Here is an 18,978-nt window from a genome sequence, read left to right as displayed (position 1 = left end):
TGCGCCTTCCATATGTTGCATCCTACATAATTCATGTATATTTATTAGAAAAAATACATTCTGGCGAACATTCGCACCATTGTCAATTGTATACGAAAAGGTTTGCTTTTTACACATTATTTAACTTAATTACACCATGTTCTAAAATATCATAAAAGTATCTAAGAAAAAAAATACATATAAAAATTTATTCGTGTAGATGAAATTTGTATTGGTCGTGGTTCTCCTGTTGTCCCTTGGTTGTATACTGAGAGCAGATGAAGCTAAAAAGGAGCCATCACGATGTCCCTGCAGCTGGTGGTGGAGAAGATGTAGCTGTGATAGGAGGGAGAGGGTGAGCATATATAGCTTGTCATATTGATTTTCGGGCATTTCAAGTTTTATTGGCTATCCAAAAATGAAATAATAAAAATCGCCAGGAAAAAAAAAAAAAAAAAAAAAAACTGAACATGGTTACCATTTTCCTACTTTTAAAATTGAAAGAGGTTTTGAAGAATCTAAAAAAAAAAATCATTTTTACTTAATATTACCTATAATGTAGGCTCTTGTTTTCACAACAGAGCACCTTTTGTATTAATTTTTCATTATATTTGTTTACAAATAAATAGAAAACGTACTGAAATAATTCGATATGTTTTTGAAGATCAATGCAATGTGGGCTTGCAAGTTTGTCTGAATGTAAATGAAAGTGTCCATTTCAGAGAAAGCACAATTTCACTTTTTAGAATATTCACCGCAAATCGAGATTTTCTTTTTCAAAATCCTTGTTATAATACAAACCTACATTAGGGCAACTCTACACAATTATTGATTACCAAATCAATTCTCTCACAAAAAGTGTTAATAAATGTTTAATTCATATTCAATTTAAGAGACAGAATTTTCATGAACCAAATTTTGTCACAGATGTGAAAAGAAAATGTTAAGTTTTCAAGTTATAACGTCATGCTTTTATTATAATACGTTTACTCAAAATATCAAACCCTAATTTCCGAGAGTTCCCAAGATCTAAAGTGTGAGAGTCGAACAGACGGTCAAAGTGATCCCTTCTTTGGTCTGCTTTTCATGTGAAACATTTATAAAGTGTCTTACAATTTAAAGATTTTAACATCACTTAAGTAGATATATATTACTTAAATGAATAAATATCATGCATGAAATAGCTGATCTAAGTTATCTTGTTCAATATTACTGTTTGATCTGAGAAGTGTTTGCTATGCAGAAATGCATTTGCTCAAAATGTACTTAGCTATGCAAAAACAAATTCAGTTATGGTTCTTTATCATAGGATTTAGCTGATAAGCCCAATGAACAGGACAGGCCAGTATGTTGAATTGAAATTGCAGTTAGAAATGAAATTTTAAATTTCTTAAAGATTTAGATGTGATATTTTTAATATCTTTCTCAGTTCCTTACAAAAGACATCCATTCTAATTTTTGTGATTTTTTTTTTTCTTAGATGGACGAAATAATTGACTCTGAGACAGCTGAATAGACCTTCCCCAAGTTTTTTTCGCAAACTATACTTTTCAACTTTTTAGAGGAAATTGTTGAAACAGAATTTGTTCAGCTATGTTTAATGATTAAACAAATTTCTTTGCCATACATGCAGATTCACCACGTATACATCTCAGCAATGATAAGGCTGCCTTGAAAGGCATTCAAAACATCATAAGATTGCGTATTCTGTTTTGATTTTAATTTGTAAGTTATGTACAAATGTACACAATTTGCATAGAATATTCTTTCAGATATATAAGAACAAATTTGTTGTGATATCACATGAGTTGGTTGATCACGCAATTCTTTTACTATCACACATAAATAGCTCTGGTGCAAATAATTAGTTTTTTTAAATTATTTGTAACATAAATAGATTTCATCGTATTCAACTTTTCTTGAAAAGTTCTTAGGAACAGGCATATCATTTTTTACGTTTTCTTTTTTTCGACGGGAAGTTTCCCTTCCTTGTACATTTTAGGGTATTTGAATTAACAGCAAAGTTACATGACATTATTCCTAAGGAAAATTCAGGTAGAAAACATACTCCTCGTCTTGATTTCTAAAAAAAGATCTTAGTTTAGTTGATCCTTACGTCGCGGGTTCGAATCCCACTGTGGGACGTGGAGACCGGTCCTTCGGATGAGACCGTATAAACGGAGGTCCCGTGTCGCATTAGGTGCTGGCACGAAAAAAGATCCCTCACTGCCCTGAGTGTCGAGTATAGCTCTCCACCGGCAAGTAGTGGCGTCTCCGTATGAGTGAAAAATTCTCGAGAGGGACGTAAAACAAACAAACAAAAAACAAAAAACAAAAACAAAATTAACAACACACATTATATGCATAGATTAGTTATCAAATTGTTTGCCTGTAATCAATTTGACAAAAAATTAGATGCCAAAATTCGAAATTTTTTCTCATAAGTTATAATTACTTGGAGACTTTCCTGGAAAAACTTAGTACCCCGTCTGTGCACATGATCTTAGAATTTATTTGCTTTGCTTTTGAGTTTTGATTTAGTTTTGATATGTCACTTAATGCATTGTAAGCTTACCAGCAAACTTTTTAAAATATTATGATTAAATCAGGATGTATACCTTGCTACTCAACCTTTTTAAACATTTCTTTTTTTTTTTTTTAAATTAATTTCGTTTTAATATCTTTCCATTTACCATTTAAGACCGTAGAATGGTCATTTTTGTATGGTATTATTTGTAATCCTGTTCTACCTTTAACCAAATTTTCGATATTTTCATGAAAATTTTAGTTTATGACTTACTTTTATTATTTACAAAATAATTGGACCATAATTAACCATAATGACCATAATTACTGTAAAATTGCATAAATAAACCGGCATACATTAGCATAAAATGAAAATAGATGTACATGAATTAATTGTATTACCTTCAGTATCATTCGGTTGTGAGTTATGGAACAATTTGAAAACAAAAGACTGGAATATTTTGAAAAGGTTTCAACATTTTATTGTAAGCTGAAATTGATAAAAGAAAACTATATTTCTTTGGAAAGGTTTGCTGCATGGATAATAATCACCTTCCGAGGCAAGTTTTTACGATACGAATGTTCGAGTATCTCAATCACAACCAAACATCAAAATTCGGTTTTGTTAGAGATCTTGTTTTTATTATCCAGAAATACTCTTCAGAAAGATTCCTTCAGACATACATAAGCAATACCAGTTTTTAATCCCAAAAATATTTGTAAAACAGGATCCGGTTGAACTGAAACAAAAACGGATAATACTGACAATATTAACATACCAGGTTATTGTACTTTCATGAAAAATAGATTTGATATAGCTAAGGTTAAATCTGGCGGGATAGTTTTAGCTGTTAAAGTAGATTTTGTTAATTTTTTTACTGTACATAATACATGTTGCCCATATGTCTACTGGTTTTCACTTGCCAAAACTTTGTTTAATCTACCAAATGACATTCTATTTGGAACTGTATATATACCCCCTGAAAATACAAAATATGCTTCAAAAGATTGTTTTCTAGAAATAGAGAGAGAATTGTTTAATCTCTCACATGACACTGAATATACATGTTTGTTAGGTGATTTTAATGCCCGTGTGGGTAAACTGCAGGACTATGTAAATGTTGATGAATTTATAGCAGATCATAATAATTGGGATGAAGAAACAAGACAAGCTATTACACATGGTAGCATTTTATGTGACACGAATATAAAACTTGATCGTTTACCTGTAGATACTACTTGCAATAATTACGGGTACAAATGCATTGAATTCTGTCAAAATAACAATGCATTTATAGCAAACGGTAGAGCTGGTGAAGATAAACTCACGTGTAGAAGTAGTAGTACAGTAGATTATGTAATATGTAGTGTATATATGTTCAAATTGCTTAAAAAATTTTATATTCATGATTTTTGTAATTTATATTCTGATGTTCATTGTCCAATAACATTTGAACTCGAAAGCCTAAAGGTAGAAACTCACTCAACCGATCAACCGTGTGACGAAAACAATAACAAACAGTATAAATGGAACCCGGAAAAATCTGAACAATTCAAAGAAAACATTGAATTTGATAAATTGAAAGAATTACAGACAGAAGTTTTACAACTTAGAGAAAATCTTGATACTGTCCAAAATAGCGATATAAACAACATTTCTAGTAAATTGTGTAGTCTATTTCTATTTACTGCAGAAATTACACTAGATGTGAAAAACAAATCAAAACTAAAAAATAATCATAAAGTTAATAGACCATGGTACAATGCGACATGCCGCACTGCAAGAAGAACATTTCATTTGGCTAAACGTCTTCACAACAAACACAAAACCCCGGAGAACTCCGAAAATCTTAAGATTACAAGTAAAGAATACAAGAAAACAATGGATAAATGTATTAAAGAACATTCTTTATCTATAACGTCAAAACTAGAAAATCTACAGAAAAGTGATATTAAGGAATATTGGAGAATTTTAAATAGTTCGAAGGCTAGATGTAAAACTGTAGTTGATATCAAAGCAATGTACGATTTTTAAAAAAAAAAATAATGAATCTAAAGATGATGAAGGTGATGTAGATGATAATGATGTCAATCTCGATAATAACTCCCCTTTAAATTGTCAAATCTCTGCAGAAGAAATCTTGCAAGCAGTTAACAAACTGAAAAATAATAAAGCCCCAGGGTATGATCAAATCTGTAACGAATATATAAGTACAACGATATCATGCTTTTTGCCACTATATGTTGACCTTTTTAATTTGATTTTTGATACTGGTTTTGTACCTGAGGAATGGTTTATTTGTATCGTTAAGCCAATATATAAAAACAAGGGAGACCCAACTCTTCCTGAAAACTATAGACCAATAACACTATTAAGCTGTTTAGGAAAAGTATTTACCAGTATTTTATGTGAACGTTTGAATATTTTTGCTGATGAGTTAGAATTGATTACTGAAGCCCAAGCTGGCTTTAGAAAAGGTTATGGTACAATAGATAACATACTGATATTAGATTTTTTGTGTAAATTTGTTTCTTTTAGTAAGAAAAAATTGTATTGTGCATTTATTGATTTTAAACAGGCCTTTGATACTGTTTGGCGATCTGGTTTGTGGTCCAAAGTGTTTAAAAGTGGTATAGATGGTAAATGTCTAAGATTTATCAAAAATATGTACAGTGGTATTAAATCGAAGATATATATTGATCAAAATATCTCTGAATTTTTCACGTGTAACCTTGGAGTAAGACAAGGGGAAAATTTATCCCCATTTCTTTTTACTTTATATATTAACGATTTAGAAAACTATTTATTGCAGAATAATATTGAAGGGGTTACGAGCTTTAGTGAAACATTAGAAATTGAAATACAGATTATGTTTAAACTATTTATACTTTTTTATGCTGATGATACAGTTTTATTATCTGATAATCCAGAGGATTTACAAAGATCACTGAATATTTTCTCTGATTATTGTGACCATTGGAAGCTTCAAGTAAATACAGACAAGACTAAAATAGTAATTTTTTCTAGAGGAAGAATACCAAAGAAAATATTTTTGTATAGAGGTGCACCAATTGAAATTGTGAACGAATTTAAATACTTAGGTGTTATCATGTCCCGTAGTGGTTTTTTCAGAAGTGCCAAAACACATTTAACTAAACAAGCATCAAAAGCCATGTATGGAGTACTTAGAAAAATAAGGTATTTTAATTTGCCAGTAGGTTGTCAAATAGATCTCTTTGACAGAGTTATAAGCCCAATTTTGATGTACGGGTGTGAAGTATGGGGCTACGAAAATATAGATATTTTAGAAAAGGTACACTTAAAATTTCTGAAATTTGTTTTACATGTGAAATCCAGCACTCCAAATTGTATGGTATATGGGGAAACTGGGCGATACCCTTTAATAATACGTATGAAGGTACGAATGATTACTTATTGGGCTAAACTTTTGATGTCACATGAACGTAAGATTACATATATAATGTATTGCTTTCTCCATAAATGCTTTTCTGAAGGTTTATTTATGCATCCATGGTTGAAATGTATAAAAGATATTTTGAATTCATGTGGTCTCTCTTATGTGTGGATGAATCAAAATTTTTCTAGTATTTCATGGTTAAAATCTATTGTGAAAGAAACATTGTTAAGTCAATTTTTACAAGACTGGCATATGAGCATAGAAAATTCACCTAAATGTTTAAATTACAGGATTTTTAAAAACAATTTTGGACGAGAAATGTACCTAAGTAAACTCCCAAAAGATTTAAGAATTATATTGACAAAATTTAGAATTTGTAACCACAAACTTCCAATTGAAGCTGGTAGATGGATTAATACTGATAGATCTTTAAGAATATGTAATTTATGTAATAAAATACTTTAGGCGATGAATTCCATTATGTAATGGAGTGTCCATACTTTTCCTCATTACGTATAAAACTTATTGATAAGAAGTATTGTTTTCATGTAAATGTTTATAATTTTGAGAATCTTATGTCCACCACAAATGTTGACTCACTGATAAAGCTGTCTTTGTTTGTTAAAAAGATATTGGTCATTTTTCAGTAATACTTTGTCATTTCATACTACTCTTCCTTACTTGACTTTGTATTTTGTATATATGTAAATATGTTCATGTACCTCATATACCATCGTATGGTCTGAGAGAAATAAACAAACAAATCAATATTCAATGAATCATTAAAGTTTCATTAAACTGATCATTTTAATGTGTAATTAAATTCCGTTGTATCAATGTCTTAATGGACAAATCGATGCATTAAAATTTCATTAATTTCTCAAATTTCAATGAAGCCAAGAGGGCTTCTTTAAACGCTCATTAACAATGGCGGCCAACGTGACGTTTGGTCAGTTGGGTAGAAGAAGAGCGGATATGGTTTTTAGAGAACGTTTTTCTGTACAAAACACGAGTGACGAGGAAATTCGGAGGCGGTATCCGAGTATCGATTTGGAAAGGAATCAATAAAACAAATCGTGGATTTACTTGATCCAATAATCGGCCATTGGACTAGAAGGTCGCAGACTTTGTCAACAGAATTACAGGTACACTCTACTTAGCTGATTAAAAAAACTTACTTTGTCATGTACTGTCCATACGAAAACAGTCAAAAAACACCACAACCCCCCTTCCCTTGTTTTGTTTTTTGTTTTGTTTTGTTTTGTTTTTTTTTTTTTTTTTGTTTTTTTTTTTGTTTTTTTTTTTTTTTTTGTTGTTTTTTTTTTCTTAGTTGATTACGTCACATATTGCGTCACCTTGGTGGCGGATCCTGACAATATTTACCCATATAGGACAAGAATAATTAATAATTATTATACATGAACATGATACATGATTATACATACATACATCTCATATTATTTGAATAATCTTGTTTGATCATACAAAGCTGAACTGTTACGAAATTCTTAAGTGATTCTAAAATATTAGAGTTGTTCCCCTTTCTGCATATCATGTAAGCATGTCACAGGTGCTTGGAAACTGACTATCCGCAACTATATGCTAGTATTATTATTTTTTTTTTTTTTTTGGGGGGGGGGGGTGTCTATATATGTCCTTGTACATGTATAAAACACCAACCGACTGTGTCTGGGTTATCAAAGGCCAGCCGAATGTAAAAATATTCCGTTTTAAAATTAAAATGCTGTGGCTGTTTTGTGATACATTTAGAGGAGAGTCGTCTTCGGGGTGGGCAGCGTTTTGTATTATTTGAATCATTTAAAATCTTTCCTCTAAGATTTATTTGACAACTTATGTAATATCTTGATTTATTCGCCATCATTATGGAAATATGCCGTATTAATGAGGTTTATTTATTTATTCAATGTATGAAAAATGGTGAAGGCCCACATTAATAAAATACATGTATGTAACATAAATTACAAAAAAAAAAATGAACTAATATACCTGATATGCATAAGATTAAGTTTACATAAAAATATGCAATTTCTACAATAGTAATTTTATCAGATTTCATTGTTAATATTGTAGGTCTTCACCATTTTTCGTAAATTGAATAAATTAATCAACCTCATTAATCCTGCGTGTTTCATTATCAATTAATTGAATTTTGGCTGAATTAATTATTTTTTTTCTTCATTAAGTTATTCATACATTCATTCTTTATTTCCTCCATTCATTCTTTATTTCCTCCATATGGAGATATATGAAATATAAATGGACATACAATTAAATAAATATCACAAATATTACATTTAAACAGACAAAAACATACAAAATTGAATATAGAAAAACATATTTACATATTTACAAAACCCTTTGAGGGGAGAGTGGAATTAACGAAAAAAGAAAATAATAATGAGAGGGGAAAACGGAGAAGAAAAAAAAAGTATCATGGTGTGTCTGACAGCGTTAGGGAAGCGATAACCGACGAAGAGCCCTGTAGTAATGTGCGGCTGCGCTTCGGACAAGATTGAAATTCAATAAGCGAAAAGCTTCATTGTCTGTTTCATAACTTGTATGGCGTCCCAGCAGGACTAAAAACAATTCATTTTCTGTTAAAGCGCATAATTCTGCACCTAGACTATGTCAAAGCAGAAACTGAATTTGGTTTAAATATTATGAACTTTGAACCTAAATTAAGTTTTTTAAAAATCAAAACTAATGTTTTAACTACTCGGGTTATTTATTTAGTTATCGACAAAAGTGACTTTAAAAAAAAATCAAAATTTAATATTTTACTATTTCTTTCAATTCCTATCACAATTTCTTCCGCTCACTGTTAGAAATGTCGGATTGAAAAAAAAAAAATTCGGACCAGAACACAGGAAGTTGGTCTATAGTTCATGGCATTAGAAAAAATCGGGGAACTAAAAATTATCTTAACTAATTAAAACATAAGCTGAAATACATGTATATTAATAATAGTCATATCGTTTCTAATACGTATACACTTTAAATTGATATGACATGCATGTATACGTCTGTAAAAAACACAACAAAAAACTTGCCTAATACTGACTTTTCCTATTTTTCCCTTAAGGTAGGCCCCTCTCGAAATTTTCTTGGATATAGCAATGTTTTCTTTCTTTGAATCATTAGAATAACATCTTAGGTAATTTAAAAGCCAATAAAATAAATTGTTCGACTGGGGGGGGTTTTCTGACTAAAATTATCATAAAGACATATACTACTTTATTTTAAATCTTTAGGTCCTCATTTCTTTGCGATATTACGCTAGTGGGAGTTTTGAAGTCGTCGGAGATACTGTTGGAGTGAACAAGTCAACCGTCTCGAGAGTTGTCCGTTAAGTTTCTAGAGCCCTTGTTTCCCTGGCTCACCGATTTATCAGATGGCCTGCCGATGACGAACTTACCATCATCAAAAACGAATTTTTCAATTTAGCTGGATTCCCGGGTATCATAGGTTGCATAGATGGCACCCATGTACGAATCCAAACCCCCTCTCAAAATGAACCAGCGTATGTTAATAGGAAAGGCTTCCACTCAGTAAATGTACAGGCGATTTGTGATTATACAGGAGAGAGAGAGAGAGAGAGAGAGAGAGAGAGAGAGAGATTTTCTTCGATATTCTGAAATCCCAACTCCTGATATATTTTACTTCAAAACGAGAACATATTTTTCAGGCAGATTTACCAACATCGTAGCTAGATGGCCCGGAAGTACACATGACAGTCATATATTCCGTATGTCAGGAATAAGACAAACTATAGAAGAGAAGTTTCACTCGATTAAGGATGGGGTTGTTCTTGGTGACAGCGGTTACGCATGTAAACCTTATCTCATATCCCCGTATCAGAGACCATCGACACCAGCTCCGGAACGCTTTAACTCGGCCCATTCCAAGACCAGGGTGACAATTGAGCGTGCATTTGATTGGTGGAAGAGGCGTTTTCACGTCCTCCATGCTGAAATAGTGATGACACCGGAGAGGGTCTGGACAGTCATAGGTACAAGGCTTAGACTGATGTAGTTAATAGGCTTAGTAACATATTCATTTAGTATTCACAAGTAATTTTATTTGCATGTGCTAGGTACCTGCTGTGTGAACTTATATGTTTTGATTTCAGGAGGATGTGCTGTACTTCACAATCTTGCTATTTCATTCCGGGAGCCACTTGCAGACGAAGATCAAGACTTGGACGTCGATGGGAATATTCAAGGGCAGTACAACGGACCCGAGGATGGGAAAAACATAAGAAATTATATCAAACAACATTATTTTTAAGAACTTGCATTTATTTTATGTGTACCAATGGAAACAGTTAAGGCGTTTATTGGTATACACTGGTATAGTTATTGTATTTTATTCATAAATTGTATTTCATTTCTATATTGTACAAACACTTTAAGTGCGCTTAACATAGTTGTTTTCAAATTCATAAAGTTATACTTGTAGTAATATAGGTTAGAAGAAAAACCCACGAATATGAGAAAAAATGAAAAAAAGAAACAGTTAATCATCAGAAGACATATCCAACTCCCGTCTAAGCTTTTTGTCCATCAACCTATAGTACACCGTTTGCTCCCATAATTTCTGTTGTCGTTCCGCCAGCACTGCGTACTGCATTTGAGTCACGTCTTCAGGTCTTACCTTCTTGCGCTGTCCTATATTCTCCACCTTTTTTTTTTTTTTTTGGACTTATAATGTATGTGTTTATAAGTTACTATTGATGCAGGATCGAACTTTGGAGCTTATTGACATTCCATAGATTTAAACTTGTTAACTAAGCGATGTGTGCAATCATGAATTTCTATTTTATCCTATTATATTATATAATATATGTTATAACCTATTTACATGTAAAATTTTACATTAGCACATGTAGGTTACTATACGTCGATAGGTAAGTGTAAACACTTTAAATGCAGAACTATACTTAAATTTCGCCAATTTGAATGGTGATAGCAGATTCTCTTCAGGAAGAGACACATTTTGAATTTGATGTAATAAGTATATTGATTATTTATTGAATTAAAAGATATTTATGCACGTCTATATCAACAATTTATTTATTTCTGAACTATAATTACATGTTTGGCACCATGCTTGTCGTCGCTGTAGTTGTTGGTTTTTCTGTTGCGGTTACCTCTGTCGCCGCAGTTACATGTACCTCTGTCGCCACGGTGACCACATTCTGCGCAAGATCAGACTCATCGACGACCTGCTCTCCTTCATTGCTCGGAATGAGCAATTCCGTTAGCATGCACATAGTTTGGAGTGAGCCCAAGGTACTTATGTTGCTTTCGTCTGTTTATAAAAAAAAAAAAATAATAATGCATTTTTTGTTTTAATTCTCTGGTGCCCATCACCCTGTAAATACAAATTTTAAATTTTACAAAGTCCCTGGAGGGATCTGTAGACTGTGGAGGGTGGAGGGGGGTGATTTTCAGAGTAAACAAAAAATAACCTAAGACCCCTCCCCCAATTGGAAACACAAGCTCCTCTTAATACTGTAAGAAAAGACTTGGAAAATAGACTTATGTGTCTACACCCCCCTTCCCCATTAAATAAGGTTTTAAATTTTGTGCAAGCTGCTATGTTCAGCTTTTGGGGGTTTTGTGTATGTTTGTTTGTTGTATGCTTGTCAAAAATGTCCAAGTCTTACTTTCGTTACAGCTGATGTGAACTGTAACCCCCCGAAAAAAAAATCATGGATATGACCTTTAAAGTTGTCAAAATTCACACCCATGTACAAAAATTCTATAATTAGATAAAAAAAAAAATCATGACAAAACCTTTAAATGAAATAAGATAGACCACCAACTCAAATGAAGCAACCATCCGCGGTTTTCATAAAAATAAGGACACGACACTTTTGACTGTCCATCACAGTAACTTTTTTACAAAAGGTGGCGTTGTTAGTACAGTGACGTCATTTCGTGAATAAATGTTGAAGGACTGTATTATATTTATTCTGCCTATTTATGGATTTAACGAAGGGATTCTTGTGATTTGCTGTTGGGAAGATTTAAATGAAACTTAACGAGATAAATGATTAATGATTTAACATACAGGCGGCATGTAAAGGCGTTGGTTGTGATATCTACTGCTGTAATCATACTGTAATCAATCCCAGACCAAGGGAGAAAACTCGTTTTAGTGTATTAAGGGGATGACCACTTGATTCGGGGGGGGGGGGTGTCTGGCAAATTTCACAGAGTCAGATTATTTATTTTCAGTAAAGGAGAAAGGCCTCAAACTGTCCATTCTGTGAGAGAAAGAACTAATCGAGGGCCGTAAAACTAATCGAGGGCCGTAGGCCCGAGATTAGTTCTTTCTCTACAGAATGGACAGTTTAAGGCCTTTCTTCTACTTAAAACATGATTTCCTTTGTTCTAAGAATTATTAAAAAATGTACAATACTGGTATCAGATATGACAGGTAGCACACATACAAGTTCATTGTTTACAGAATGGACAGTCACAGGTAAGCTGGGATGCAGAGTAATTTGTTGAATAGTCCTTGTGTTTTCAAATGCGAATAGCAAAAGTTTTTTGTCTATAGAATGGACAGTTACAGGTGGATTTTGGGGGATACTAGTATTTATACAAGGATGCGATGCTTCAAAATCAGTTTATAGTTTGCGTTGTAAAGGCATGCATGTTTTCCTCCGATGGAGAGAGTATATGACAGAATCAAAATCTAATGAACTAAAAGATGCACAAAATCAGTGATAGTTGGACCTGGGAACAGAGAATAGTAAAAGAAAATATAAGCTAAAATTTTACCCCAAAATGAATTTCTTCTTCGACAGATAATCAAATTCGAATCAAATCTGGAAATGTTTTAATTCAAATCAATTTTTGAGGATATATTGACTGCTGCAATGTAATGGTGAGATGCAAATTGTGTTCTGAGTGTTGGATTAGCCACGAGCAAAAAACTTCGACCTGAAAATATATATTTCAAATCAAATCTGGAAATGTTTTAAATATTTTCTATGGAAGCAGTGTAGTGCAAACTGTTTTCTGGGTGGTGGATTTAGTATTAGCCGTACTTTATTTTTTAAAATGGATTCTTCTCAAGGGAATGATGTTTTCGAAATTTAAATCAAATGTGAAATTGTGTCATTTAAATTCAAGTTTTATGAAAATTGAGTTTTGAGTATTGAAATAATGGGCATTATTCATGGATTTAAAAGTGTAAAATCGAGCAGGTGCTGTGCAGGCATTGTGTTCTGGATTAACTAAATAAGATCTCTACGTTCTTTTTGTTATTTACATGTAAATCAAATCGTATTTAATGTTTTTGTTTTTGTTTCCTCTTGGGCACATTCCAAAGTTTACCTGTTACTCTCCATTCTGTTTGTTTTAACTGTCCAATCCTTTTGAAAAAAGAATGTAACTGTCCAATCCTTTCTTAAAAAGAATGTACAGTTTTCCAAAAAGAATGGACACTTACAGGTGAATTAATGGATTGTTTGGGGAGTTAGCTCAATATTAACCTATAGAATGGATAAAACAGACAAAAGATTTACGTCACAATCATGTTTTAACGTCGGTGAAGGACAGATTATTTATTTCCGAGAAGATGGAGGCCAGGTATTTTTTTTTTCTTCTTCACTTCAAAAAGTCTGACGAAAAGCAAAGAAAAAAAAAAAAACAACAACAACAACAAAAACAAAGTCCAAAACTTTATTACCTTGGGGGGGGGGGGGGCGCTCTATTTTTTGCGATATTACTAGCAATCGTAGACTCGAGGACAAGTTATTTATTTTCTTGCCCAGTTGAGGACAGATTTTATTTATTTTAAACATTTTCGAGGACGGATTATTTATTTCCAAAGTCTGCCAGCCCTCCCCCCTTTCCCCCGAATCAAATGGTCGTTTCTTAATTGACCCCTCCCCATAATTTGTAATGAAATGTATCCATGTATGTACTAAATAGTTGTCTACCACTGCGTCTACTTTACTTGAATGAATCTAAACATAATCTATCTGTTATATAATACGTTAAGACGTATTGCAAATTAACAATAATTGAAATTCAATACATTTTTTCATCGACATGCCTGCTTTAACTTAAACTTTCCAAGTGATTGTGTCTCAAGCCCAGACAATCCATTGAATGTCGGCGAATCTTTATATAAGTCGACAATCTTCTGAAAGTAGATAGAGGCTTAGTGGAGGGGCCTCCTCCTGTCTTTCTTTGGGAAATTTTGTTGAGGCTGAACTCTTTCTTCGCCGCTTGGTGCATGTTTGTCCATTTAGTTTTTATTTCTTTTGTGGAACGGCTTGCGATCCCCAAAGAGTTTATTTGCGTCGTGATGTTCTCCTAGTTTTTTTTCTTTTCGTTTGTTATACTGTTGGTCAATTTACTGTTGAGGATATTAATATCTTTCTCCACTTATTCCGTCAATAACTGAATCTTTGTTGTGTCTAAATTTTTGCCACGGTTTCTAATCGACTTAGACTGCTGTTCTTCTGTCACCGTTAGATTTATGTTATTTCCTTCAAGACGCTCACAGAATTGATAAAATGACGTAATTTAGTTTTTGGCGTCATAATTAAAAACAGCGACCATTTTGGTGGATTTTTAATTGGACTCTTTTATTAAATAATTGGAATATGTTAAACAAAGGAAACGCCCATGAAAACGCCACCGGAAGTGGTAACGCATTGCATTGCGGGATATTCCTCTATTGTTGATAGATCTTTAATGAATTCCTAAATATTTAATGATCCATTTACTAATAAGACTCTAATAAAGGTTTTGTACAACATGTTTTAATTGTAAACCTATAGGGTTTGAGACAATTATTTTAATCAGAAAATAAACATATTAAACTATTTACAATGTACTTAAGATAGAGTGCATTGACCTATAATCCAATCGGGATATGAAAGTGTAAGACTTTTCCGTAGGAAAAAACAAACCTGGTAATCGGATTAAGGACAATGTAAGCTACCAGGATGTTTATCTATCTTGGGAAGTCGATACAGGAACAGTAACGGAGCATTGCTAAAAATGATCTTAACATTATATTAACTTTTGCACAATACTGGGACGTTGGACTGAAGCTTATTAAAGTTTATGTTTCAATTACAATTTATTTTATAAAATTCCAGGATTTTGTACAGATTTATTGAATAACTTGTTTACTTGAATCTGATTTGTCTATTTCATACGTAAATGAGTATTATGTATTGTACATTATAAAATACGATCTACGGCGCACTTCGGGAGAGCCACTATATGATCAGCTATACGACTCACAACTTCCAGTAAATAAACTCTTTGCAAACATCTTGGTTTCATTGGCTTACATAATGCCTTCATTAAGTAATGCATCATTAGGAATTTAATTATTCATTAGGCTTAATAACTCATTAGATTAAACAAACCGTTGATACAACCGAATCCAGGCCATAATTTACAATTAGTTTAGGTTAATTTACATGAAATAGCCAATAATTTTGTAAAATAACCATATATATATATATATATATATATATATATATATATATATATATATATATATATATATATATATATATATATATATATATATATATATATATATATATATATATATATATATATATATATATAGCATAAATAATTATCAATTTCAAGTAAAATGAATCAATTTAGCGTATAAGCCAAAAAGATAAAAATAACCATAAATTGGCTTTGACTAGCATTAAATTACATAAAAATGCATAAATGAGCAAACAGTGTCATGAAAATAGCATAGATTAAATCTATTTATATGATTTAGCAATAGATTTGCATACGTTTCGTCAATTAAGCATAAATTTACATAAAATTGCTGTTAAATTTCATGAATAAATAAAAATTGCAATAAATTTACATAAATTAAAATAAATATTTAATATAATAGCATAAAATTTCACAAAATTGCGTAAAATTTCCTTAATTTGCTTAAAATAGGATACACTTAGATTAATTTACATAAATATGCATAAAATTCCTTCATTTACATAAATTACCATGTATTTACATATATTTGCATAAAATGGACCTCAATTTGCATAAATTAGCATATTTTTTTCATAAATTTAAATAAATTTGCTTAAAATGACGTTAATTTACAAAAAATATACTTAAATTTACATAAATATGCATTTAATTTGCATAAATGCCCTTAATTAGCATAAATTTAAATAAATTTGCATAAAATGTCCTCAATTAGCATAAATTACCATAAATTTGCATAAAATGTCCTCAATTAGGATAAATTACCATAAATTTGCATAAAATGTCCTCAATTAGGATAAATTACCATATATTTACATTAATTAATAGTTAATTTAGGTAAATATATGCTAATTTATGCTAATTGGGGATATCTTATGCAAATTTATGGTAATTTATGCTAATTGAGGGCATTTTATGCAAATTTATGGTAGTTTATGAAAATTTATGTAAATTAAGGGCATTTTATGCAAATTTATGCAAACTAAAGGAATTTTATGTAAATTTATGTTGACATATGTTAATTTATTCAAATTAAGGTCATTTTAATGTAATAGATGTAGATTTATGCAAATGTCTGCTAATTTATGCAAAATAAGGAAATTTTATGTTTCTTAATGTAAGTTTATGCAAAAGTATGCTAATTGATGCAAATTAAGGAACAGGCTAATTAATATTAATTCATGCAAATGTAAGCTAATTTATACGAATAGGAAATTTTATGCAAATAAAAAAATATATGCTAGTTTTCTTTTTGGGGGGATGTCTATAATAAATTTATGCTATCTCATCTTTAATGCTTATTGTGTAAATTGAAAAAAAAAATCATACTAATTTTTTTTTTCAAATTTATGTAAATTTAGGTACACGTATATGCTTACATGTGAATTAAAATTTTATATGTCAGTCACTCATAAATTATAATGCTTATCAATTTTTATGACTTTATGTTAATTGTTACATGTATTTTTTTCTGATACCATATATATATATTGAATTCTTACAAATTCATTGAATTTAATTTAGGTTAATTACAAACATCCGAATTTCATTCAATCTTTATCTTAGTATTTTTTAATCACGGAAATGTTCTAATTAATACAATGATATTTGATTTAAATAAATTACTAGTATTTTTTCTATTTATGCAAATATATTATAATTGTAACACTTCATACTTTAAATATTGAAAATAATTCAAAACTCTCAGAAGTGAACATCTTTGTATAAAATTCTAAACTTAATGACAAATATTGATTTTGTGTTCTTTAAGATTTAATATATATATATATATATATATATATATATATATATATATATATATGTGAAATGTAAATACCTAAAACCAATGTTGTATTTATTTATCTTTTTTGGAGTTTTTAGGCTCTTTAGGCTCTTTATTATTTAAAAAAAATTACCATAGACGGTTTTATGCAGTATTTAACTTCAAATTTCGAGAATTATTTAGCATTGCAAGAATTCTAATATTTAAAAAAAAAATAAATTAAAAACCAAAACTGGTGTTGAACTGTTTTAAAATTTGAAAACAAAAAAGTTTTAGGAGTCTATGTCTTCGAATTTTAAAAAGCGTTTTACATGTACTCTTTTTTTTATTAGCTTTTTATCTAAATTATATATATCTAACATCCTAAAACCGAATTTTGTATTTCTAATTCGTGATATTAATTTTTAAAATACCTATTGTTTAGAAAATTTAAATTATGTACCTATTTTATCTGTTGATATTTTAAAATTTACTTTATACTTGAATTCAACTAGCAAAGGGTTTAAGATTTTATGGAAGCTTAGAGTTTTGACTCAAACGCTTATACCAAAAAAAAAAAAAAAAAAAAAAAAGGATCAAGATTCACTATTTCAGTTTATAGAATTTAATTTCAAATATTCAAGACATCAATCTGAATACCAGATTGGCATTTGAAACTCAGCAGGTATGAATTCAAGGTTCCAATTTGGGGTACGTATCATTGCCGCTACATTTTCAAAATTTGCATTACCGCTACATACTCATTACCGCTACAAAAAAGTATACATTATCGCTACATTTAGAAGTATACATTAAAGCTACATTGCCTCCTTTGTTAGCCAGCGCTTCAGGTCATGCGCAACGTACCTTACCTAGTGAAATTTTTTTCAAGATATTCTTAATTTGAGATTACAGTGTCATCAGATGTTCATAGACAAAAAAAATCAAAATGCACTACAAGGGGATTTGAAAAGATAACAATTGATGAAAATCCTTGTATAATTCAAAGAAAAATATACAAAAATTACTAAACATATATTCTAGATGTTTTGTTTATCCAAACTTATTTTAGAAGTGTACCATAGCATATATAGACATTAAAATGTAGCACACAGTTCCTTTAGGTACATGTATTGGAACTCTTCAACTCCAGGGAAAAATACAACATATACATGCATAAAACCTGTTTCCTCTGTCTACCACGGAGAGGTGAAAGTAAGAGTTTGAGCAGGATTTTTTTTTCACTTTAAAAAAAAAAAAAACTACTTTGTTTCATAAAACATTTTAGAAAAGTTTAAAACCGAGAATTGTTCATATATTATTTATTTATTCGAATTTTATATCCATCAATGACTAATCTTACATTGCCGCGATTTTTCACAAACTTATCAATACATATACATGTAGTAGCCATGACGTTCAACTGACGCTAAATGACTACAGACTGAATGAATCGAATAGGTAGCGGTAATGAGTGGTAATCTTATTGTTTAAATGTTCACTGTTATGTTTCTGAGATAAAATAGCAAATATTATACATTGCAAAGCCAACTGCAAAGAAAGCGAAATATATATGAATAACGCTAAACTGCCTCGAAATTTAAATAATGTCTTAAGACCTACATTTTTCTGATAACAATTTGTTCAACATATTGTCATTTTAAGCGCTTTTGTCTGTTTTAGGATCAAGGACTGACGAACATTGTTAAAAACGACTTTAGGGATGATATAATGCAAGACACTTTAAAATGAAATAGTATAGGGTATT

General features: G+C 30.8%; 1 protein-coding gene and 1 long non-coding RNA gene across 2 annotated transcripts; both read left to right on the top strand.

Annotated features, from left to right (window-relative positions):
- Positions 1-203: 203 nt before the first annotated feature.
- On the top strand, positions 204-1,605 carry LOC133176489 (uncharacterized). The gene is made up of 3 exons (XR_009719475.1): positions 204-334; positions 1,289-1,324; positions 1,460-1,605. It is a non-coding gene; the product is annotated as an uncharacterized LOC133176489 (long non-coding RNA).
- A 7,814-nt stretch (positions 1,606-9,419) lies between these two features.
- On the top strand, positions 9,420-10,232 carry LOC133176422 (putative nuclease HARBI1). Its single transcript, XM_061311547.1, has 3 exons — positions 9,420-9,465; positions 9,631-9,954; positions 10,075-10,232. The coding sequence occupies exons 1-3, from the start codon at positions 9,420-9,422 to the stop codon at positions 10,230-10,232; spliced, it is 528 nt and encodes a 175-aa protein (XP_061167531.1).
- The last annotated feature ends 8,746 nt before the right edge of the window (positions 10,233-18,978 follow it).

The sequence above is a fragment of the Saccostrea echinata genome, unplaced genomic scaffold, assembly GCF_033153115.1.
Source record: "Saccostrea echinata isolate AGI-Se365-2 ecotype Australia unplaced genomic scaffold, CSIRO_AGI_Sech_v1 ptg000075l, whole genome shotgun sequence".
Lineage (NCBI taxonomy): Eukaryota > Metazoa > Mollusca > Bivalvia > Ostreida > Ostreidae > Saccostrea > Saccostrea echinata.
The sequence above is the reverse complement of the archived record's forward strand: the minus strand, read 5'-3'. Positions and strand labels throughout refer to the sequence as shown.